The 13,989-nt window shown below is 51.7% G+C and overlaps 8 protein-coding genes across 8 annotated transcripts; 2 read left to right on the top strand and 6 right to left on the bottom strand.

Moving 5' to 3' along the window:
• Positions 1–79: 79 nt before the first annotated feature.
• Positions 80–1,692, top strand: BD324DRAFT_681375 (hypothetical protein; the record flags this gene model as incomplete). Its single annotated transcript, XM_022019117.1, has 7 exons — positions 80–227; positions 281–363; positions 413–775; positions 827–1,004; positions 1,054–1,139; positions 1,191–1,562; positions 1,624–1,692. Exons 1-7 carry the CDS (start codon positions 173–175, stop codon positions 1,690–1,692), a joined length of 1,206 nt encoding a protein of 401 aa, XP_021870663.1. The 5' UTR covers positions 80–172.
• BD324DRAFT_626451 (hypothetical protein) lies at positions 1,624–4,989 on the bottom strand. Its single transcript, XM_022015898.1, has 12 exons — positions 4,196–4,989; positions 3,787–4,154; positions 3,563–3,736; positions 3,081–3,520; positions 2,864–3,031; positions 2,752–2,816; positions 2,442–2,707; positions 2,271–2,393; positions 2,208–2,222; positions 2,097–2,164; positions 1,881–2,050; positions 1,624–1,837 (listed from the first exon to the last, which is right to left on the bottom strand). The coding sequence occupies exons 1-12, from the start codon at positions 4,731–4,733 to the stop codon at positions 1,806–1,808; spliced, it is 2,427 nt and encodes an 808-aa protein (XP_021870662.1). The 5' UTR covers positions 4,734–4,989; the 3' UTR covers positions 1,624–1,805.
• A 150-nt stretch (positions 4,990–5,139) lies between these two features.
• Positions 5,140–7,306, bottom strand: BD324DRAFT_601306 (putative glycosyl hydrolase). The gene is made up of 2 exons (XM_022013929.1): positions 6,344–7,306; positions 5,140–6,295 (listed from the first exon to the last, which is right to left on the bottom strand). Exons 1-2 carry the CDS (start codon positions 7,245–7,247, stop codon positions 5,163–5,165), a joined length of 2,037 nt encoding a protein of 678 aa, XP_021870661.1. The 5' UTR covers positions 7,248–7,306; the 3' UTR covers positions 5,140–5,162.
• Positions 7,307–7,590: 284 nt separating this feature from the next.
• Positions 7,591–8,002, bottom strand: BD324DRAFT_626446 (hypothetical protein). The gene is made up of 2 exons (XM_022015897.1): positions 7,803–8,002; positions 7,591–7,745 (listed from the first exon to the last, which is right to left on the bottom strand). The coding sequence occupies exons 1-2, from the start codon at positions 7,896–7,898 to the stop codon at positions 7,599–7,601; spliced, it is 243 nt and encodes an 80-aa protein (XP_021870660.1). The 5' UTR covers positions 7,899–8,002; the 3' UTR covers positions 7,591–7,598.
• Positions 8,003–8,565: 563 nt separating this feature from the next.
• Positions 8,566–8,923, bottom strand: BD324DRAFT_651081 (hypothetical protein; the record flags this gene model as incomplete). Its single annotated transcript, XM_022018262.1, has 2 exons — positions 8,566–8,811; positions 8,855–8,923. 2 exons carry the CDS (start codon positions 8,921–8,923, stop codon positions 8,566–8,568), a joined length of 315 nt encoding a protein of 104 aa, XP_021870659.1.
• Positions 8,924–10,137: 1,214 nt separating this feature from the next.
• Positions 10,138–10,763, top strand: BD324DRAFT_454920 (hypothetical protein). The gene is made up of 2 exons (XM_022012826.1): positions 10,138–10,223; positions 10,302–10,763. The coding sequence occupies exons 1-2, from the start codon at positions 10,176–10,178 to the stop codon at positions 10,695–10,697; spliced, it is 444 nt and encodes a 147-aa protein (XP_021870658.1). The 5' UTR covers positions 10,138–10,175; the 3' UTR covers positions 10,698–10,763.
• Positions 10,764–10,805: 42 nt separating this feature from the next.
• BD324DRAFT_626440 (CTLH/CRA C-terminal to lish motif domain-domain-containing protein) lies at positions 10,806–12,627 on the bottom strand. The gene is made up of 5 exons (XM_022015896.1): positions 12,460–12,627; positions 12,056–12,341; positions 11,236–11,997; positions 11,040–11,185; positions 10,806–10,978 (listed from the first exon to the last, which is right to left on the bottom strand). The coding sequence occupies exons 1-5, from the start codon at positions 12,508–12,510 to the stop codon at positions 10,910–10,912; spliced, it is 1,314 nt and encodes a 437-aa protein (XP_021870657.1). The 5' UTR covers positions 12,511–12,627; the 3' UTR covers positions 10,806–10,909.
• Positions 12,628–12,669: 42 nt separating this feature from the next.
• Positions 12,670–13,929, bottom strand: BD324DRAFT_626435 (hypothetical protein). The gene is made up of 6 exons (XM_022015895.1): positions 13,684–13,929; positions 13,391–13,491; positions 13,306–13,333; positions 13,223–13,256; positions 13,110–13,171; positions 12,670–13,053 (listed from the first exon to the last, which is right to left on the bottom strand). Exons 1-6 carry the CDS (start codon positions 13,778–13,780, stop codon positions 12,815–12,817), a joined length of 561 nt encoding a protein of 186 aa, XP_021870656.1. The 5' UTR covers positions 13,781–13,929; the 3' UTR covers positions 12,670–12,814.
• Positions 13,930–13,989: the final 60 nt, after the last annotated feature.

Here is a 13,989-nt window from a genome sequence, read left to right as displayed (position 1 = left end):
TCTTTCTCCCTCACCGCAAATGACGTCTTGGAATCCAGCCAAAAATGAAAAATAGTAACCTCGGCAAATGTCACGAAGAGACAGCACTTTGAGCCTCCCGTACAGGCTACATGCTCATGTGGGCTGTCTGCAGTGGTCTTCCTGCCTTCAGCGAGGAGCATCACGGTCTAAAATGATCCCAAGATACGATGTAGTCCCCACTGAAAGCGTCGGACCATTCCAGCTGGGTATGTTCACTTTGGTCATCGCGTCTTGCCGCCCGACTCATGTCCCTGCTCAGGCGATAGTCTCTGGCACGTCCTCGAGATCTTACGACTGAGCAAGGTTCATTATCCGAAAGTCGAGGTCGCATGGGATGCAGATGTGAGGCCTTGGCCGATGTGTGACAGCTCAAGACTGACAAGCGATTCAGAATGCCGCCAAATCCGCCGTCACTATTCACCTGCCGCACCTCGACCTCTATTTCCCTGCTAGCATACATCAGACCTTGACATTGATCTTGATCTCCTCACTGGCAGACGTAGTTCTGCTGTACTCTGATCGGGTCCTCTCTTCGGCCACAGAGCGACTCACACGAGCACGCGTAGCCAAACTATTGGGTCCAACCCATGCTGGCGGGTCAAGTGGAAAGATCTCGTACCCCGGCATAGAGTTTGACTTTGGGTCGGGATCGCTGTCAGGTCGAGAAGACAGAGTGCAGAGAATCAAGCTGTCCCCTCGGGAGGATGACAGTGAGATGGTGACTATCAATCCTATCGTATCGTGCGTGCTCAGGGTGAGCATTGTTGATGACGAGGAGGATCTGTGGTGGCTGAAGGCTCGTTAGCCAGGCAAAGGCGTCACGATATTTCTGCCCGACCCGTTGGACATTACAATTGGCAAGACGACCGCTGTAGACCTCAGGACTGACCTTGGGACGCCAACGGGGAAGTATTGGAAATCAGATGATAGATTGGCTAGAATGTGGGGATCAGCTGGATCCATTGAACTCAAGGACGGATATCGTGGGGCGATCCTGCAATCCTGTACAAGGTTCGTACTGATAGGAAGCAGGTTTCTGGAATTACTTCCAATACGGCCTCGACTTTCTGCTCGATCCGGACAGCGTGGTCTGCAAGATCATCTGCCATTCAAATCTGGTCAGTAGGGTTGATGCCGTGCCCTTTTTGAAGCTGATCACCGGTATGTAGCCCGGAACTCCCCTATTCCAACGCTATGCTCGATGCCCATGGACTTTACCATCCTCGATCGGAGATCTCACATTTGATTCGCCCATAGTCTCCTTCCGGTCCAATCTCTCGGCCAAGGCTCATGCGTCCTATGTTGATGAAGTCAGGTTATCCGTGCCAGATAAATCTGTCAGACCAGTATCTCCGGGTAGCACCAGCTCAAAAGGGAGTGAAAGCGGAAAGGTGTCAGCGAAGCGAACCGAATCAACAAAATCGACGGCGATGAAGAAGAAAGCTCAGTCACAGCCTGGACGAGCAGAAGTCATCGATTGGAAGGAGGACATCATGGTGCTCGATCGCTTATCTGAAGAAGGGTATGAGGGTGTCAACGGAGTCAGCCCAAGTCGTGTGTCGCCTGTCTCTAGTCACACGGTGATAGCTGAACCTAGTATAGGTCTCCTGGGCTTTGACGGAATCATCGTTGAAGAGGACCAAGCCAGCGGCGGGATATGTTCCGTCTTAATTTGGAGAGATGATCAAGGCTACAGCGACCTCAAGATAACATGATACACAGCATCCATTACAACATCAGACTGGTTTCTAGGTGCTCTAGCGCAATACGACCTTTCGCTCGCCTCACCAAGCCATCCACATATCCCTTGACAAAACTGAGAAACGCTGAGCGAGGCTTCCAACGTCATTCTGACTCACGCTTTTGCATCGCCCTCCAAGTTGCAAAGCTGGTGGTGCCCTGCCAGTCATCACGCAGAGTAGTGCTGTCGTTCCTGCTGAGGAGAAACAGCGGATTGCTCCAATCCTCGGGACCTAGCAGATCGTGAAGAGATATTTCGTTGTCATGAAATGTACTGTAGACGTGGGACCTAGCATGTACGTTTATCATCCAAGAGCATGCTATCGGGAACTCACCTGATCCTCGATCGCTGGATGTCGAGATGTGTCGGTGGGCGAAAGGTCAACAGGGGAGAGTAGGCCATCTGCATAGTTCAGTGGGAGATCCTCGTCAGCTTCGATACCTACAGTACAGAGGATCACCTTTGGCATGATCAGCTGAGGGTCAGATCTAGACAAGGCTTGACTGACCATGTTTACCACCTCAACAATTTCTCGAGTTGGCTCAACGAATGCTCGACACTGAGTAAATACCGAGAGAAGAGTTCTGATGATGGATTTGGATGAAGGGCTTTGGATGATACTAGCGACGTTCTTCATGAAAGCCAAATGAGCATATCTTTACGAGGCTTCTTGACTCACCACTACCACTATCCCATCGTCTTCGGTCAAGCTGATGAGATCCTCCCAGAATTCTTTGGTGAACACCTCGCCAGGGACACCACCTCCAGTAAAGCAATCATGTACTACATGACTCCATTTCTGCAATTGGCCACTGGTATCATTATTGACTCGTGACAATTCCGATAGGTATACTGAGCCATCGATGATGTTGACAGTGTCGCTCTCCGAGGGAGCTCGAAGTCCAAAATGATTGATGGCTGCTTTGTATACCACCGGGTCTAGCTCTGAGAATGCGTTCAGCAACCCGTCACAACTTTCTCCAACCCACCAACAACATCAAGCGCTAGACCCCGCTGCGCAAATGTGGAGGCTGTGATTCCGATGCCGAGTCCACTGCAGCGAGGATCAGTGCTTGAATCAGTCGAACGCGTACAACATACATGATGAGGGCTCTTTGCTGTTCTTCACCATTTTCTTCTGTCGCATCTGCTATCTCTGGGACAATCTCAAGATCCGTCGTCAGCGAGATGGTGCGCATCAAGCTCTCAGACGGATCGGAGCGATGAACCAGGAGACCGATCTCTTGCATGGGGAACGCGGCAAAGATCCTGTGCAGACGATGAGCAGAAGACATGGGAGAATGGGATCAGAACTAACGAGTCGCCCATGGTTATCGCTGCTCTATCCGAGTCATTCGGCACAGACCTGATCCACCTGCCACCCAGTATACTCGCATCACATCGGAGGAATCTATAATCTCGTTCGAGATTTTCCGCAACGACAATCTGACCTGTGATCCCCCTCTCAGAAGACAGGATCCTGAGCGTACCGCTCGCAGCGACATACGGGGGCGCGAGTCGCAGGAAGAGCTGCTGACGAGTAGAGAGGATGAGAAGTGGGATCCGTAATAGAAGCAATACAGGGAAGAGCTGGCTCGGCAGGAGCGATGTGAAGCTTTCCAGATTACGAGATGATTCGCGAGATAGCCTGAGGCGGCGCGAAAGGAAGGCGTGGACTTTCTGCGATAAACTTGATCGACCTCTGGGTGGTTGCATAAGGACCGATGTGCAGGTAAGATAGAGAGATATAAGCAGGATCTTGAGAGTTGTCAGTCAAGACATCAAATGGGGCAAGCTCACGCTCTTTTCCGGGTGCTGCACGATGAATGATGTGCTACCTCTTAGGAGACGAGTCCAAAAATGGTCCATGATATAGATGTGGCCCATACAGAAAAGTGACCTTGACGTGACATTGACTAAGTTTACGGCGGGGCTCATCGATCTGCGTCCTGGAGAGACGGGTAGAGCATGATCCTGGAAGTGATCGATTAGAGACTGCAATAACGTGTCTCGGGTGTCCTCACCAGACATAACAGACAGAAACCTCCAACTCCACTAGCCAAGCACGTACACAAAATGGTACGAGATACCACAGCTCCCCACTGGGGACCGCCGAGAAGTCCACAGAGACTGCCAATTCTCCGACCCGATACCGCGACCGCGTCTCCAGCCAGGGCAGATACGTTTAAACAGACACGGGCACTGATGATGTCTCGTGCTGATCTGAAAGACGTGAGCAGCCAGTACACCAGGGCCAGGACTATGGTGGCTGCTGCATAGACCATCGGGGTGTGCAGTGTCAGGGGGTAGGAATTGTACAAGGGCGTGAGGAGTATCGTGGTCAGTGAGACCATAAGGGATGCTGGAATCATGAAAGCCACCGAGACGAGGTCTGCGTGCTGTCAGAAGTCAGATCCCATTGATGGTACGTACACAAAGAGATCAGTCGAATGACATTCTGTCCCATAGTCCTCGGCGATGATGTCCTTGGCTTGTCATTGAAATGAACGCTCTTCTTCCTGTACAACGGCTTTCCAGGAATAGGAGAGATGCTGGAAGGAGAACCGGAGGACAGGGAGCTGGATGAGAACGGAGTTTCGGGACTTGAGTCTGTAGCTGAGGAGTTCATACTTGAACCCCCTCTTCGTCTGATGGTGAAGCTTGTTTGAGCTTCTTGTCTCAGCTTCGAGGTTGAGGAGACTTTGATTGGGGAATGAACGTCCGAAGATGGGCTAAGATCCCCCGGCGACGTTGGGCTGCCCCACGACTTCTGCCGAGGTTCGACGGTCTCGCTGGTGTGTGATGACTGCGACGAGCGTGAGTCGGCAGAGTGAGGTGATTTTTGTGCAGTCGGGCTGGCGGTCGACGCTTCAGAAACTCTGCCATCGCTGTCCATCGGACTTGCAGAGTCATATTCGAAGACTGCCTCCCCCTGGTCTTCTCCACCATCAGACGCACTCTTGCTCGACATCCTACAGGAGACTCTGAGTGCTTCAACGGCTACGTACCAATCGGTATGTATCAAGTAGCGGACGCTCAGCTTTCCGAGATCGTGCTAGGTCCAATGCAAGTTGAACAAAGGAGGCCCGGAAACGGCTCATGTCCCAGGGTCTCCGGTTTCGTTATGGGTCGTCGTCTGGATACCCGCTTGGTGCCTATGTGATTATCTGCATCCGAAATGTGCGACATGACCACGATGCGATGGAGGCGATCGCATAGCGTGAACGTACATTGCTAAGCCAACGAAAGGCATTTCGAACCGGAGAAGGTCTCTTCGGCTCGGGTTTCACATTTGTCGAGTGGCACCCAACTGAAACAGCGAGATGAACTTCCCAACCTGCACACGGTGAGTCCGTTGGTGTATAGAGGCGACTTTTGACAGCTATATGCATCGGACTATTCATCCCTCTCTGACGAATACAGGCATGCAATCGAGCGGGCAATCAACGGTCACCTCTTTGCCTCCCTCGAAGCTATCTCCTTGCTTGCCTTCTGCCGAGACTTGATGCCAGTTGGCGCCGCTGGGAAGGTACAAGGTTCTCTGTTTGACTCCAGGTTCGAAAATGGGTGCTACGAGGTACTTGTGACCAAACATGAACTGATCTTCGACGGACCACGCATGCTTATCGGAAGGGAATTCAAAGAATAAAGTTCGGATGATTGGATCACCTTTCTCGTGCGCTTGTTTCATGAGATCCCGGACATAGGACCTCATGGATTCACGCAATGCCAGATAGGTTTTACAGATCTCGTAGACCTCCTCGCCGTATGTCCAGATCTCGTTCGGAGCGCCAGATGGACAATCACTGCCCCCTGTCGTACCGTGTCGAGGCTGGGTAGGTTCACGGTTTCCATGAACTCGCATGACGGGCAAAAAAGTTCCCCACTGATACCATCTCACAAAGAGCTCGTGGAATGCGGTGTCATTGATGTTCGCCCCGTGAAATCCTCCGATGTCGACAGTCCACCAGGTCTGTCCCGCGAGACCTGCGTTGAGGCCGGCGGCAAATTGACACTTCATGCTCTGCCAAGAACTGTTGACGTCGCCAGACCAGAGGAGAGCGCCGTATTTGACGCTTCCCGTCCAAGCACATCTGACCAGGTTAACGATGTTGTCTCCAGCCTTGTCTCCGAGCTCGTGAGACATGCCCTCGTGGAACATGCGAGAGTAGTGCTTGGGATACGCATTCCCAACCATTAGATTAGGTCCAGTATGGTATCGATGATTGTCAAATGAGTAAGTCTTGTACTCCGGTTCGGCGACATCAAGCCAGAAGGATCGAATGCCCTTGTCCCAGTAATTCTTCTTGCAGATATTCCAGACAAAATCCCTCGTCGCCGGGTTGAAAGTGTCCATGAATTCAATCAGGTGTGTGGTCGGGAACTCCATGCCCACAGGGAGACTACGATCCTGTTGAGCGAGCATGCCTTCCCTGGCCATGTGGGGGTAATTCTCCGCTTGAGTCTCAACTGTCGGCCAGACAGACACAACGACCTTGGTCCCCATGGACTGAATCTCCTCAATCATTGCGTCTAGGAGTAGTGTCGGCAGGGTATCACCTACTCGAAGCCCTCACTCACCTGGATCAGGCCAGTATGTCGTGTCAAATTTCCACTCTCCCTGTTTGGGCCAATGGAAAAAGTCGATGACAATGACGTCCAGCGGGAGCTTACGTCTTTTGTATTCGTGAACAACACCCAGAAGTTCTTCTTGCGTCTGATACCTCAGCTTTGACTGCCACAGACCAAGACCGTATTCAGGCATCATGGGCGGTCTACCAGTGACTGCCGTATATGCGCGGTGGATGTCCCTTGGTGAGTCACCGACCACAACCCAGTAATCGATTGTCTTGGACGAATATGCCTCGAAAGACATTTGGTTCTTGCCAAATACGGCTCGTCCAACACCTGCATTGTTCCAAAGAATTCCATAGCCCAGAGAAGAGATTGCGAACGGGATAGAAGCTTGAGAATTGCGTTGAGCCAATTCGAGATCTGATCCCTTGAGATCGAGATTAGGTTGTTGATACTGTCCCATCCCGTAAATCTTTTCATTTGGATCAAGGGATTCAAATCGAACAGTAACGTGACTCGAGTCGGCTCCGAGTTTTCTCTTGAACTCTCGCGAGCTAATCTGAAGCGCACTGTTCATGGGTTCCTTCGGATCGGTGAGATCCCTAGCGAATTCCTCCAGCACGACCGCACCAGTTGACTTTTTGATGAAGACGAGTTTACCATTGGGTCGGACCTCTCCTACAATGTCTCCATTGGTGATCTTGTAGGTCTTCTTGTCAGCATCCTCGACCGTCTCGACATGCGCATGCGGCACGTGTTCGCTCAAGGCCGATTCTGGGTTATCAAAGGAGTGGCTGATGGTGCATTGGACTCGTAGAGCGTTGTTACCCCATGCACTGATCCTCACTCGCTGGTGAGAGAGCTGGAACTCAATCTTGTTGTCGTCACTGACATCTTTCGAGGTCCTCATCGTCGTCTAGAGGATCGGGATCGTTGTGGAGTGATTGCAGGTGTAAAGCGGGGATGAGTGCGGGGCGTCGGTTTATTTGACTGATCATTACGCCGAGCGGCTCCCGATGTCGGAAGACTCGGAGCGAGACTCGGCCTCCGATGAACGGAGAAGAGTGAGGGAAGGTCTGTGTACTCGCATGCATGGTAGTCTGCAGCATTAGGACTTTGTAACCTGAATACGATCGGGACTCTACTGTGACGATCCTCCTGCTTAAACATTCTTCCTGGAGAGAAGCCTTTTCTCCTGAAAGAAGGGCAGCGTGACGCGTCAGTCAGAAAATAAAACAGCATCAGACTACTGAGTGCATTATCACCTCACCAGTGCCTCAATATGCGACCTGATTCCGTTCGCTCCCCTGTACATGAGAAGTGGATCATTCTTGACCTTCTGCCACATGTGATCTTTCGCAATCTCGATCAAAGCCTTGATGAATCGTTCTTCTTCGTCGTCAGAATACTTTTTGCCCAGTACGAGCGTCAGCTTTATCGATCATGCGAGGTCAAGCATGCTCACAGCCGACTTCCTGACTGTCTTCTTGGGTGGTGGTGTCTGCATAAGAGACGTGTCGCTTTCGACCGTAGTGGATTCTCGGATCCTCTTCGTTGGCATGCTGATGCGATGGTCGATAGTGGTATGATTCGGAAGAGTGGCACTGCTATTCACAGCAGCGATAGAAATCCTCAGAGCAAAGACAAGAGAACGGTAGGGAGAGGTTGCAGGTTGTGGAAAGAAACACTCATTCCCCAAGGACCTGTTACAATATATCTTTCATCCCTATCCTGTCCCACCCTGTTCATTCTGAGAACATTCCAGGTTGCTTAGCAACGGTCAGGGACTATGGAGCGCTATGACGAGATGGACACGACTCCCCAAACAACGCCTTGAGATCGCTGTGGAGGCGTTGTCTACTGTCATGCCAGCCGCCTCAAATCAGAAGGGGCTAAGCGTCCCTTAAGGCTAATCCGAGTAACTAGGAGACAGTGGATGACAGTGCTTGAAATGTCTGCCCTGCAAGCATCCTCATCAGGCCCGAGGCGGCCAAGGAGCCGTGTCATTACAAGTCGTGAGAATGTCATGTTGCAATGCACAATTCAAATGCTCTGCAAAGCTTCTGTGTCACTTCAGCTTGGTGTCAAAGAACGCTGCATTTCCCTGTAGCACGTCGTTTATGCAATTTTTCTCCTTTCAGACCCGTTCAGGCTCAATGATGGATGATGCATGCATGCATCAGGCTTTGTTTCTCCGTACATCGTCTCATCGAGAATCTTACATGCCCTCACACAGGTCTCTTTCGCTTCTTCGTCTCTGCAGCCTGGTCTGTCTTTATCCCGCGCTGTCCATTCCCTTTCACGACTCCTTGGCTGAGTCCATGATCCACCGCCAGCTTCTTGAGAATCTGCTCGACCTTACTTCGAATTCTGTCGGCTCCATGTCCGTCGACCTCGCCAGCCAATCCAGGCAAACGATAGAGTTCCTTCTTGTGTAGCATGACGAGATCAATGATGCCCGTGATGAGGGTCTCCTATGATACGTCAGATGAGGGCCTGTGCCGATTCATCACTCACACTATGTCGATCTTCCCAAGGGTAGAATCCTGGAGTGTCAGGAGAGGCGTTTTTCATCGATGTCGGCATCGTGGAATGAGCGTGTAAGGCTTGTGTGAACAGTTCGGAGAGCTCAATTTGATTGGTGTTAGACTTGTTAGATGGGAATGGAGGGGAGTCAGCAATAGGACATCGAGCGGCCTTTTAACGTATCAACCTCTCGTCATCGCTTCCGCGTCCAACACGAGGCGATCTTGACAACCAAAGGAACGTGGGGTTCCCAATGTGGACGGCTGGGTGGTGCCATGACTACGGTATACCGCTACAGTATGTTCAAGAACAAAAGCGTCTCTGCAGGATTCTCTGGGACTGTACACATATATTAAGACCGAGATTATCCGCTCGGTCCTTTCCACCTCCTCATCATTCTTTCCAACTGCCAGACTCCCGTCACGATCTGCGGCCCTCACCATCCTCACTTCTACCAACCAACCGTTCACTCATTCATTCGACATACAACCATGACACTTGCTCATCAAGCCTGCAATCCTTGGACGGACGACCACAATGTGTGTCATCTACCCGTCAACCTCGCCATGGGGCTACCTGCTGACGCCACATTTTTCAGACCTTCCTCGTTGACGCGATCGTGCAACTCGTCATGTCAAATCGAGCAGTCCTTTACAGCGATCCCCGATTGGTACCTGTAGCCAACAATGGTGGTGATAGGATCAACAAGAAGACTCAACAGCTCCTCCGCAAATTGACGGATGGCATTCCAGGAGGACATGACATGATCAAAAATGCCACTTCAAAACCAAAGTCGTCGCCGAAAGGTGCAAAGCAGGGCAAGGGGGCTTCGCCTGCGAAGATGAAGAATGGTGCGATGCAGTCTCCTACTACTCCAAAGAAGCGAAAGATCGTGAAGGACGAGTCGGACGATGATGAAGGCAAGGATCAGTTGGAAAGCGAGGAGGAGTAGGAAGTCAGAAAGCAACACCAGTGACTGTGGCGGAGTAATCTGGAGATCCAGAGGCAGGAATCAGGAGACCTGTAGAACGCTCTGGTCATCGAGACTTTCATGCATACCAGCTTTGTTCGTCGCCTGTATGAGCATCATTCCTATACCTGATTCATGTGTCATTGAATGCAAATGGATCGACAATGGAGCCGTTGACTTGGAAATTGTGTGATATCCCTCTATGGTCCCTTTTCGTCGGTCTCTCGTCAGCTTCTGATCTTCCCCGTTGCTGTGCGTTCAAACCTGAATCTTGACTAACTCAAACTTATCATCATCCTCGAAACGAGATAACCGATTCCAGAACCACGACGTCTCAACAAGATGACCAGCGAGTACCAAAGTGGCGCCCCATGGACAGACAAGCACACGGTGAGCTTCGCCGCCGCGCTCCACTGTGATATCGAAAATCGAGGACGGGTCCAGTCACTGACGCTACTCATTATGCAGGTCGCTCTGACACGAGCAATCGTCTCCCTTGTCCTGGCCAACCGCACCACTCTATATACCGATCCTGAGCTCCTCGAAGTGGCCAACAATCACGGTGACCGAATCCGAAAGAAGACACATCAGATCCTTCACAAGCTGGTCGATCGCGTTCCTGGCGCTGAGCAGATCATGGCGGATGAACTTACCAAGACGGCAAGCGTTCGATCACTCAGAAAGAAGGCAGGCCAAGGGAATGATTGTGGAGTGGCGAACCCGGGCCTCAGGATCAAGAAGGAGCTGGATACCCAACCTATAACCAAGAAGCGCAAAATGGTCGATGACGAGATTGCGGAATGGCTAGACTTGCCGGAGGACGATGAAGAGTTGGCTGACGACACCTTTATCAAGCTGTCGTGATGCATAGGGGCGGTTGACGGGTGCTGTAAGTCACTGTCGTTGGATATCCATGCTCATCTCGACAGCTTTGAACGTCCTGAGCGATTGCGGAAATGGAGTCCGACAGGCGGGTCAGACACGTACATGCATGCGTATGGTAAGCACGGTACAACGAGGTACGAAAACGGGTGGACAGTGTATCCTGAGAGATCGTCCGGGGAGAAGCACTGCAATCACCACGGTTGCCCGACGAATTCCCGCAGACTGAAATGAGCGGATGGTCCGACGTGGTGCTTCCAGTACTGCGGAAGAAGGACGATAAGCTAGTGTGTGACGGACGCATTGAGTCTCAGTCACACTCACCGCAAGCAAGACTTCTCGGCCCGTCTCAGGTTCTTTCCAGTTTGATGGTCTGGGATCTACGCCCCGCTGAGAGATGATTGAATAGATGGCGGTCGTTCGCCGAGCGCAATCTTCCAGGTAAGATGTCGTAGATAATCCTTGAGATTCTACACCAGAATGAGCATTAGACAAATGCGAAGAGAGTTGGCTCGCTCACTCAATATGGCTCGATTCACTTGATCCGCCAGAGCTATCCTTCTATTTTGGTCCAAGAATCCCTTGAGTATACTCGTCTCTGGATCCGTATAAGCGAACAATGCTCCGACATCCTTGATCTCTTGTAAATACACAGCTCGAACTTCTGGCGGTAGCTTCTTCGCTTCTGTATGTAGTCCTTGGGCCGCTGTGAGAGCGTTTATAAGTGTTATTTTTGGACTGAGACCTGATCCAGATGCCCCGAGGGCGTTCCCGTTCGATGTGGTGGTAGTACCATTGGTTCCGGGAACAGGGAGATACATGGACGAAGTGAGAGAAGTGATGGAACTGGTCGATGAGGAAGGAGAAGAAGGAGCTAATTGCCTGAATGACTCGATAAATTGTTGGATCTGGAGATTCAAAGCGACGTGAGATGGGGTTGTGGAAGTGGGGAATACGGGGATGGTGAGGTCTGATGAGCCTGGTGTTGAAGAACCATTACTGATCGATCCGGAACCAGGAGTAGAGGTCCCACCCATCCCGGATGGAGGCGGCACGTTCAATCCCAAAGTGGTAGTGGTGGAATAAGCGGGTTTGGCAGGCAAAGCCGAAAGGGAAGAGGTTGAAGCCGATGGACTTGGACTGACTGCCCACGGATTGCCCATTGGTCTGAGGGAAGTTGTTGGAGATGCAGGAGCGCTGGTATCGAGAACGGCTGGAAAGTACGTGTTGAGCGCTTCGACAGCTCGAATGATGGCTCCATTCAGAATGTAATTGATGATGGCTGGAGCGATGCGGGGATAAGCGATGTCAACGAGGATCAGCGTCTCAAGGTAACCCACCACGACGCCTTTCAATGGACTCCAGTTCTTGATCGGAGAGCAGACAGGGCGTATCTCCTCCATCTGAGCTCTCTACATCTCCGACATCCATGGTCACATCTCCATTCGTGGGCAATCCGCTTGTCGATCCTGACATGTCCACATCTTCAGACTCCAGTCTTCCGGCATCCGCCGACGATCCATTGGTCGTACGTCCGCCGTGTCCAGACGCCCTCTGATGCTTAGTCAGAGCTTGAGCCGTGGCAGAGTAAGCTTGGTTTGAGATGTAATCCACGACCACATCGTGCTATGGAAGAGTCAGAAGCAGCTACAGGTACAAGACACGACACAAGCTGAAGAGCCGAGATGGGCGGATCGAAGCGTACATGTCGGGCGGGAGTGTGAACAGACTAGATTCGACTTACCAGACACGTCGGAGCCTTTGGTTTGCCTTTCCCTTTGCTATCGTAAGCCATGTTGGCTTTCCACTTTACCGCGTATGCCTTGGACGGTGATGGAGGTGAGTGCTAAATATCTTGTATCGCCTGACCGGTAGAGGACCGAGACAGCGGAATCAAAATGGAATCTCGGGGTGGGCGCCTGATTTCTGTTTGGACCTGGTGAAACGGGTGGGACATGGAAGATGGGCAGATCATACAAGCATGATGAGAGCATTATAAGGAACAGTAAGAGCTACGTCGTTATAATAGAAGACACCCATAGCAGAAAGGAAAGCATGCGAGAATGTCCAAGGTGGGGTCGAGCTGACAGAACTTGCAATCAGGCCACCGCCGCGAGTCCGAGACCAGCACAGAGCAGGCCAAAGGAAGAGAACCAAGTGACGTGGCTCGCTGCGCCAGTGTGAGAGGTACTGGCCGCAGAAGAAGTGCCAGAGCCAGAAGGAGAGGCAGAGGAAGAGCCTGAAGCTCCAGCAGACGTAGCGGCAGCAGCTGCGACTTGAGGTGGGTAGTCTGAGCCTATGGGCTTGATCTCGAACGACTGGGATTCAGCGTACACATCTGTGGATGGAGGCATCAGCTCTGCGGTGGACATCCGATAGTCAAGGAGAGCTCACTGGTCGAGTTGAGGGTGTCGGTCAATTGTATGGTGTATCCAGTCGCGGGTGTGATATTGCCTCTGTGTCATGAGTGAGCTTCACTGGCATTACGCAATAAGTGATCAGCTCACGGGTTGACAGTCTGTGACATGTCATAGTATGGTTCTGGGGAAAAACGAGAAGGTCAGCACGATCTGGTGAAGTTTCATCTCACCGATGGAGATCAAGGCGAGCTTGGACGTCTGACACGTTCATCAGCTTTGGTCTATGTCTCTGAGAGTCAAGGGGGGAAAACCCACCAGAATCTGCGGGTTGGGATTATAGAGGAAGACAGAGAACGATGTGGGAGGGTTAGATCCTCCTCCGGTCCAAGCGACAGTATTGTCAGATTGAGCGATCCCTGAGAACGGGCGATGCAGTCAGTCGACGAACACACATCGTATTAGGGTCCTGCTCTCTAGGAGGAGATTCGTCAAGCTCCCATCCCCTAATCAAGCCATTCTGATTCTACTGAAAATCACGCTCGCCAGCTCGCCAGCTCGCCAAGCACGCCTGATGGCCTGGACGACTGTGAACAGTGGAGTTCACTCACACCAATGATCAGTCGTCGGTTGTGTAATGGTCAGTTGCTGTGCGAGCACCGCAACGGCTCCGAGGAGTGATCCGACCGTGTACAGTGGGCGGACCATGGTGAGGTCAGTTAGGTTACAGGTAGGAAGAGCTAGCTACAGAGTCTGTGGTTTGAGGACGGGATCCAGCGGTGAGAGAAAGCGATGATGGCGATGTGAGAAGAGACAAAGATGGAAATGTCGGTGGAATAGATGCATAGAGAGAGGCTTGATATAGCTCTTCTAGTGTGAACAGCCTCCTCCGCTCGTCCCTATGGCTAATTTGAAAA

The sequence above is a fragment of the Kockovaella imperatae genome (genome assembly GCF_002102565.1).
Source record: "Kockovaella imperatae strain NRRL Y-17943 chromosome Unknown BD324scaffold_7, whole genome shotgun sequence".
In the NCBI taxonomy this organism is placed as follows: Eukaryota; Fungi; Basidiomycota; class Tremellomycetes; order Tremellales; family Cuniculitremaceae; genus Kockovaella; species Kockovaella imperatae.
The sequence above is the reverse complement of the archived record's forward strand: the minus strand, read 5'-3'. Positions and strand labels throughout refer to the sequence as shown.

Bases quoted from the DNA above. Each gene is read 5' to 3' on its own strand.
- BD324DRAFT_626451 (XM_022015898.1), bottom strand. From the start codon at position 4,733: ATGTCGAGCAAGAGTGCGTCTGATGGTGGAGAAGACCAGGGGGAGGCA. The intron at 4,155-4,195 runs GTACGTACCATC...GACAGCACGCAG, and splicing joins CATTCGACTGATCTCTTTGT to ACCTCGTCTCGGTGGCTTTC. The intron at 3,032-3,080 runs GTTAGTTCTGAT...TCGTCTGCACAG, and splicing joins GCGATAACCATGGGCGACTC to GATCTTTGCCGCGTTCCCCA.
- BD324DRAFT_626446 (XM_022015897.1), bottom strand. From the start codon at position 7,898: ATGCCAACGAAGAGGATCCGAGAATCCACTACGGTCGAAAGCGACACG. The intron at 7,746-7,802 runs GTGAGCATGCTT...CTGGGCAAAAAG, and splicing joins AGACAGTCAGGAAGTCGGCT to TATTCTGACGACGAAGAAGA.
- BD324DRAFT_454920 (XM_022012826.1), top strand. From the start codon at position 10,176: ATGACCAGCGAGTACCAAAGTGGCGCCCCATGGACAGACAAGCACACG. The intron at 10,224-10,301 runs GTGAGCTTCGCC...CTCATTATGCAG, and splicing joins CATGGACAGACAAGCACACG to GTCGCTCTGACACGAGCAAT.
- BD324DRAFT_626440 (XM_022015896.1), bottom strand. From the start codon at position 12,510: ATGGCTTACGATAGCAAAGGGAAAGGCAAACCAAAGGCTCCGACGTGT. The intron at 12,342-12,459 runs GTAAGTCGAATC...ACTCTTCCATAG, and splicing joins CAAAGGCTCCGACGTGTCTG to CACGATGTGGTCGTGGATTA. The intron at 10,979-11,039 runs GTGAGTGTGACT...CTTCTTCCGCAG, and splicing joins GCCGAGAAGTCTTGCTTGCG to TACTGGAAGCACCACGTCGG.
- BD324DRAFT_601306 (XM_022013929.1), bottom strand. From the start codon at position 7,247: ATGAGGACCTCGAAAGATGTCAGTGACGACAACAAGATTGAGTTCCAG. The intron at 6,296-6,343 runs GTGAGTGAGGGC...CACTACTCCTAG, and splicing joins GACATACTGGCCTGATCCAG to ACGCAATGATTGAGGAGATT.
- BD324DRAFT_626435 (XM_022015895.1), bottom strand. From the start codon at position 13,780: ATGGTCCGCCCACTGTACACGGTCGGATCACTCCTCGGAGCCGTTGCG. The intron at 13,257-13,305 runs GTGAGATGAAAC...GTTTTTCCCCAG, and splicing joins GCTCGCCTTGATCTCCATCG to AACCATACTATGACATGTCA. The intron at 13,054-13,109 runs GTGAGCTCTCCT...CTCCATCCACAG, and splicing joins CGACACCCTCAACTCGACCA to ATGTGTACGCTGAATCCCAG.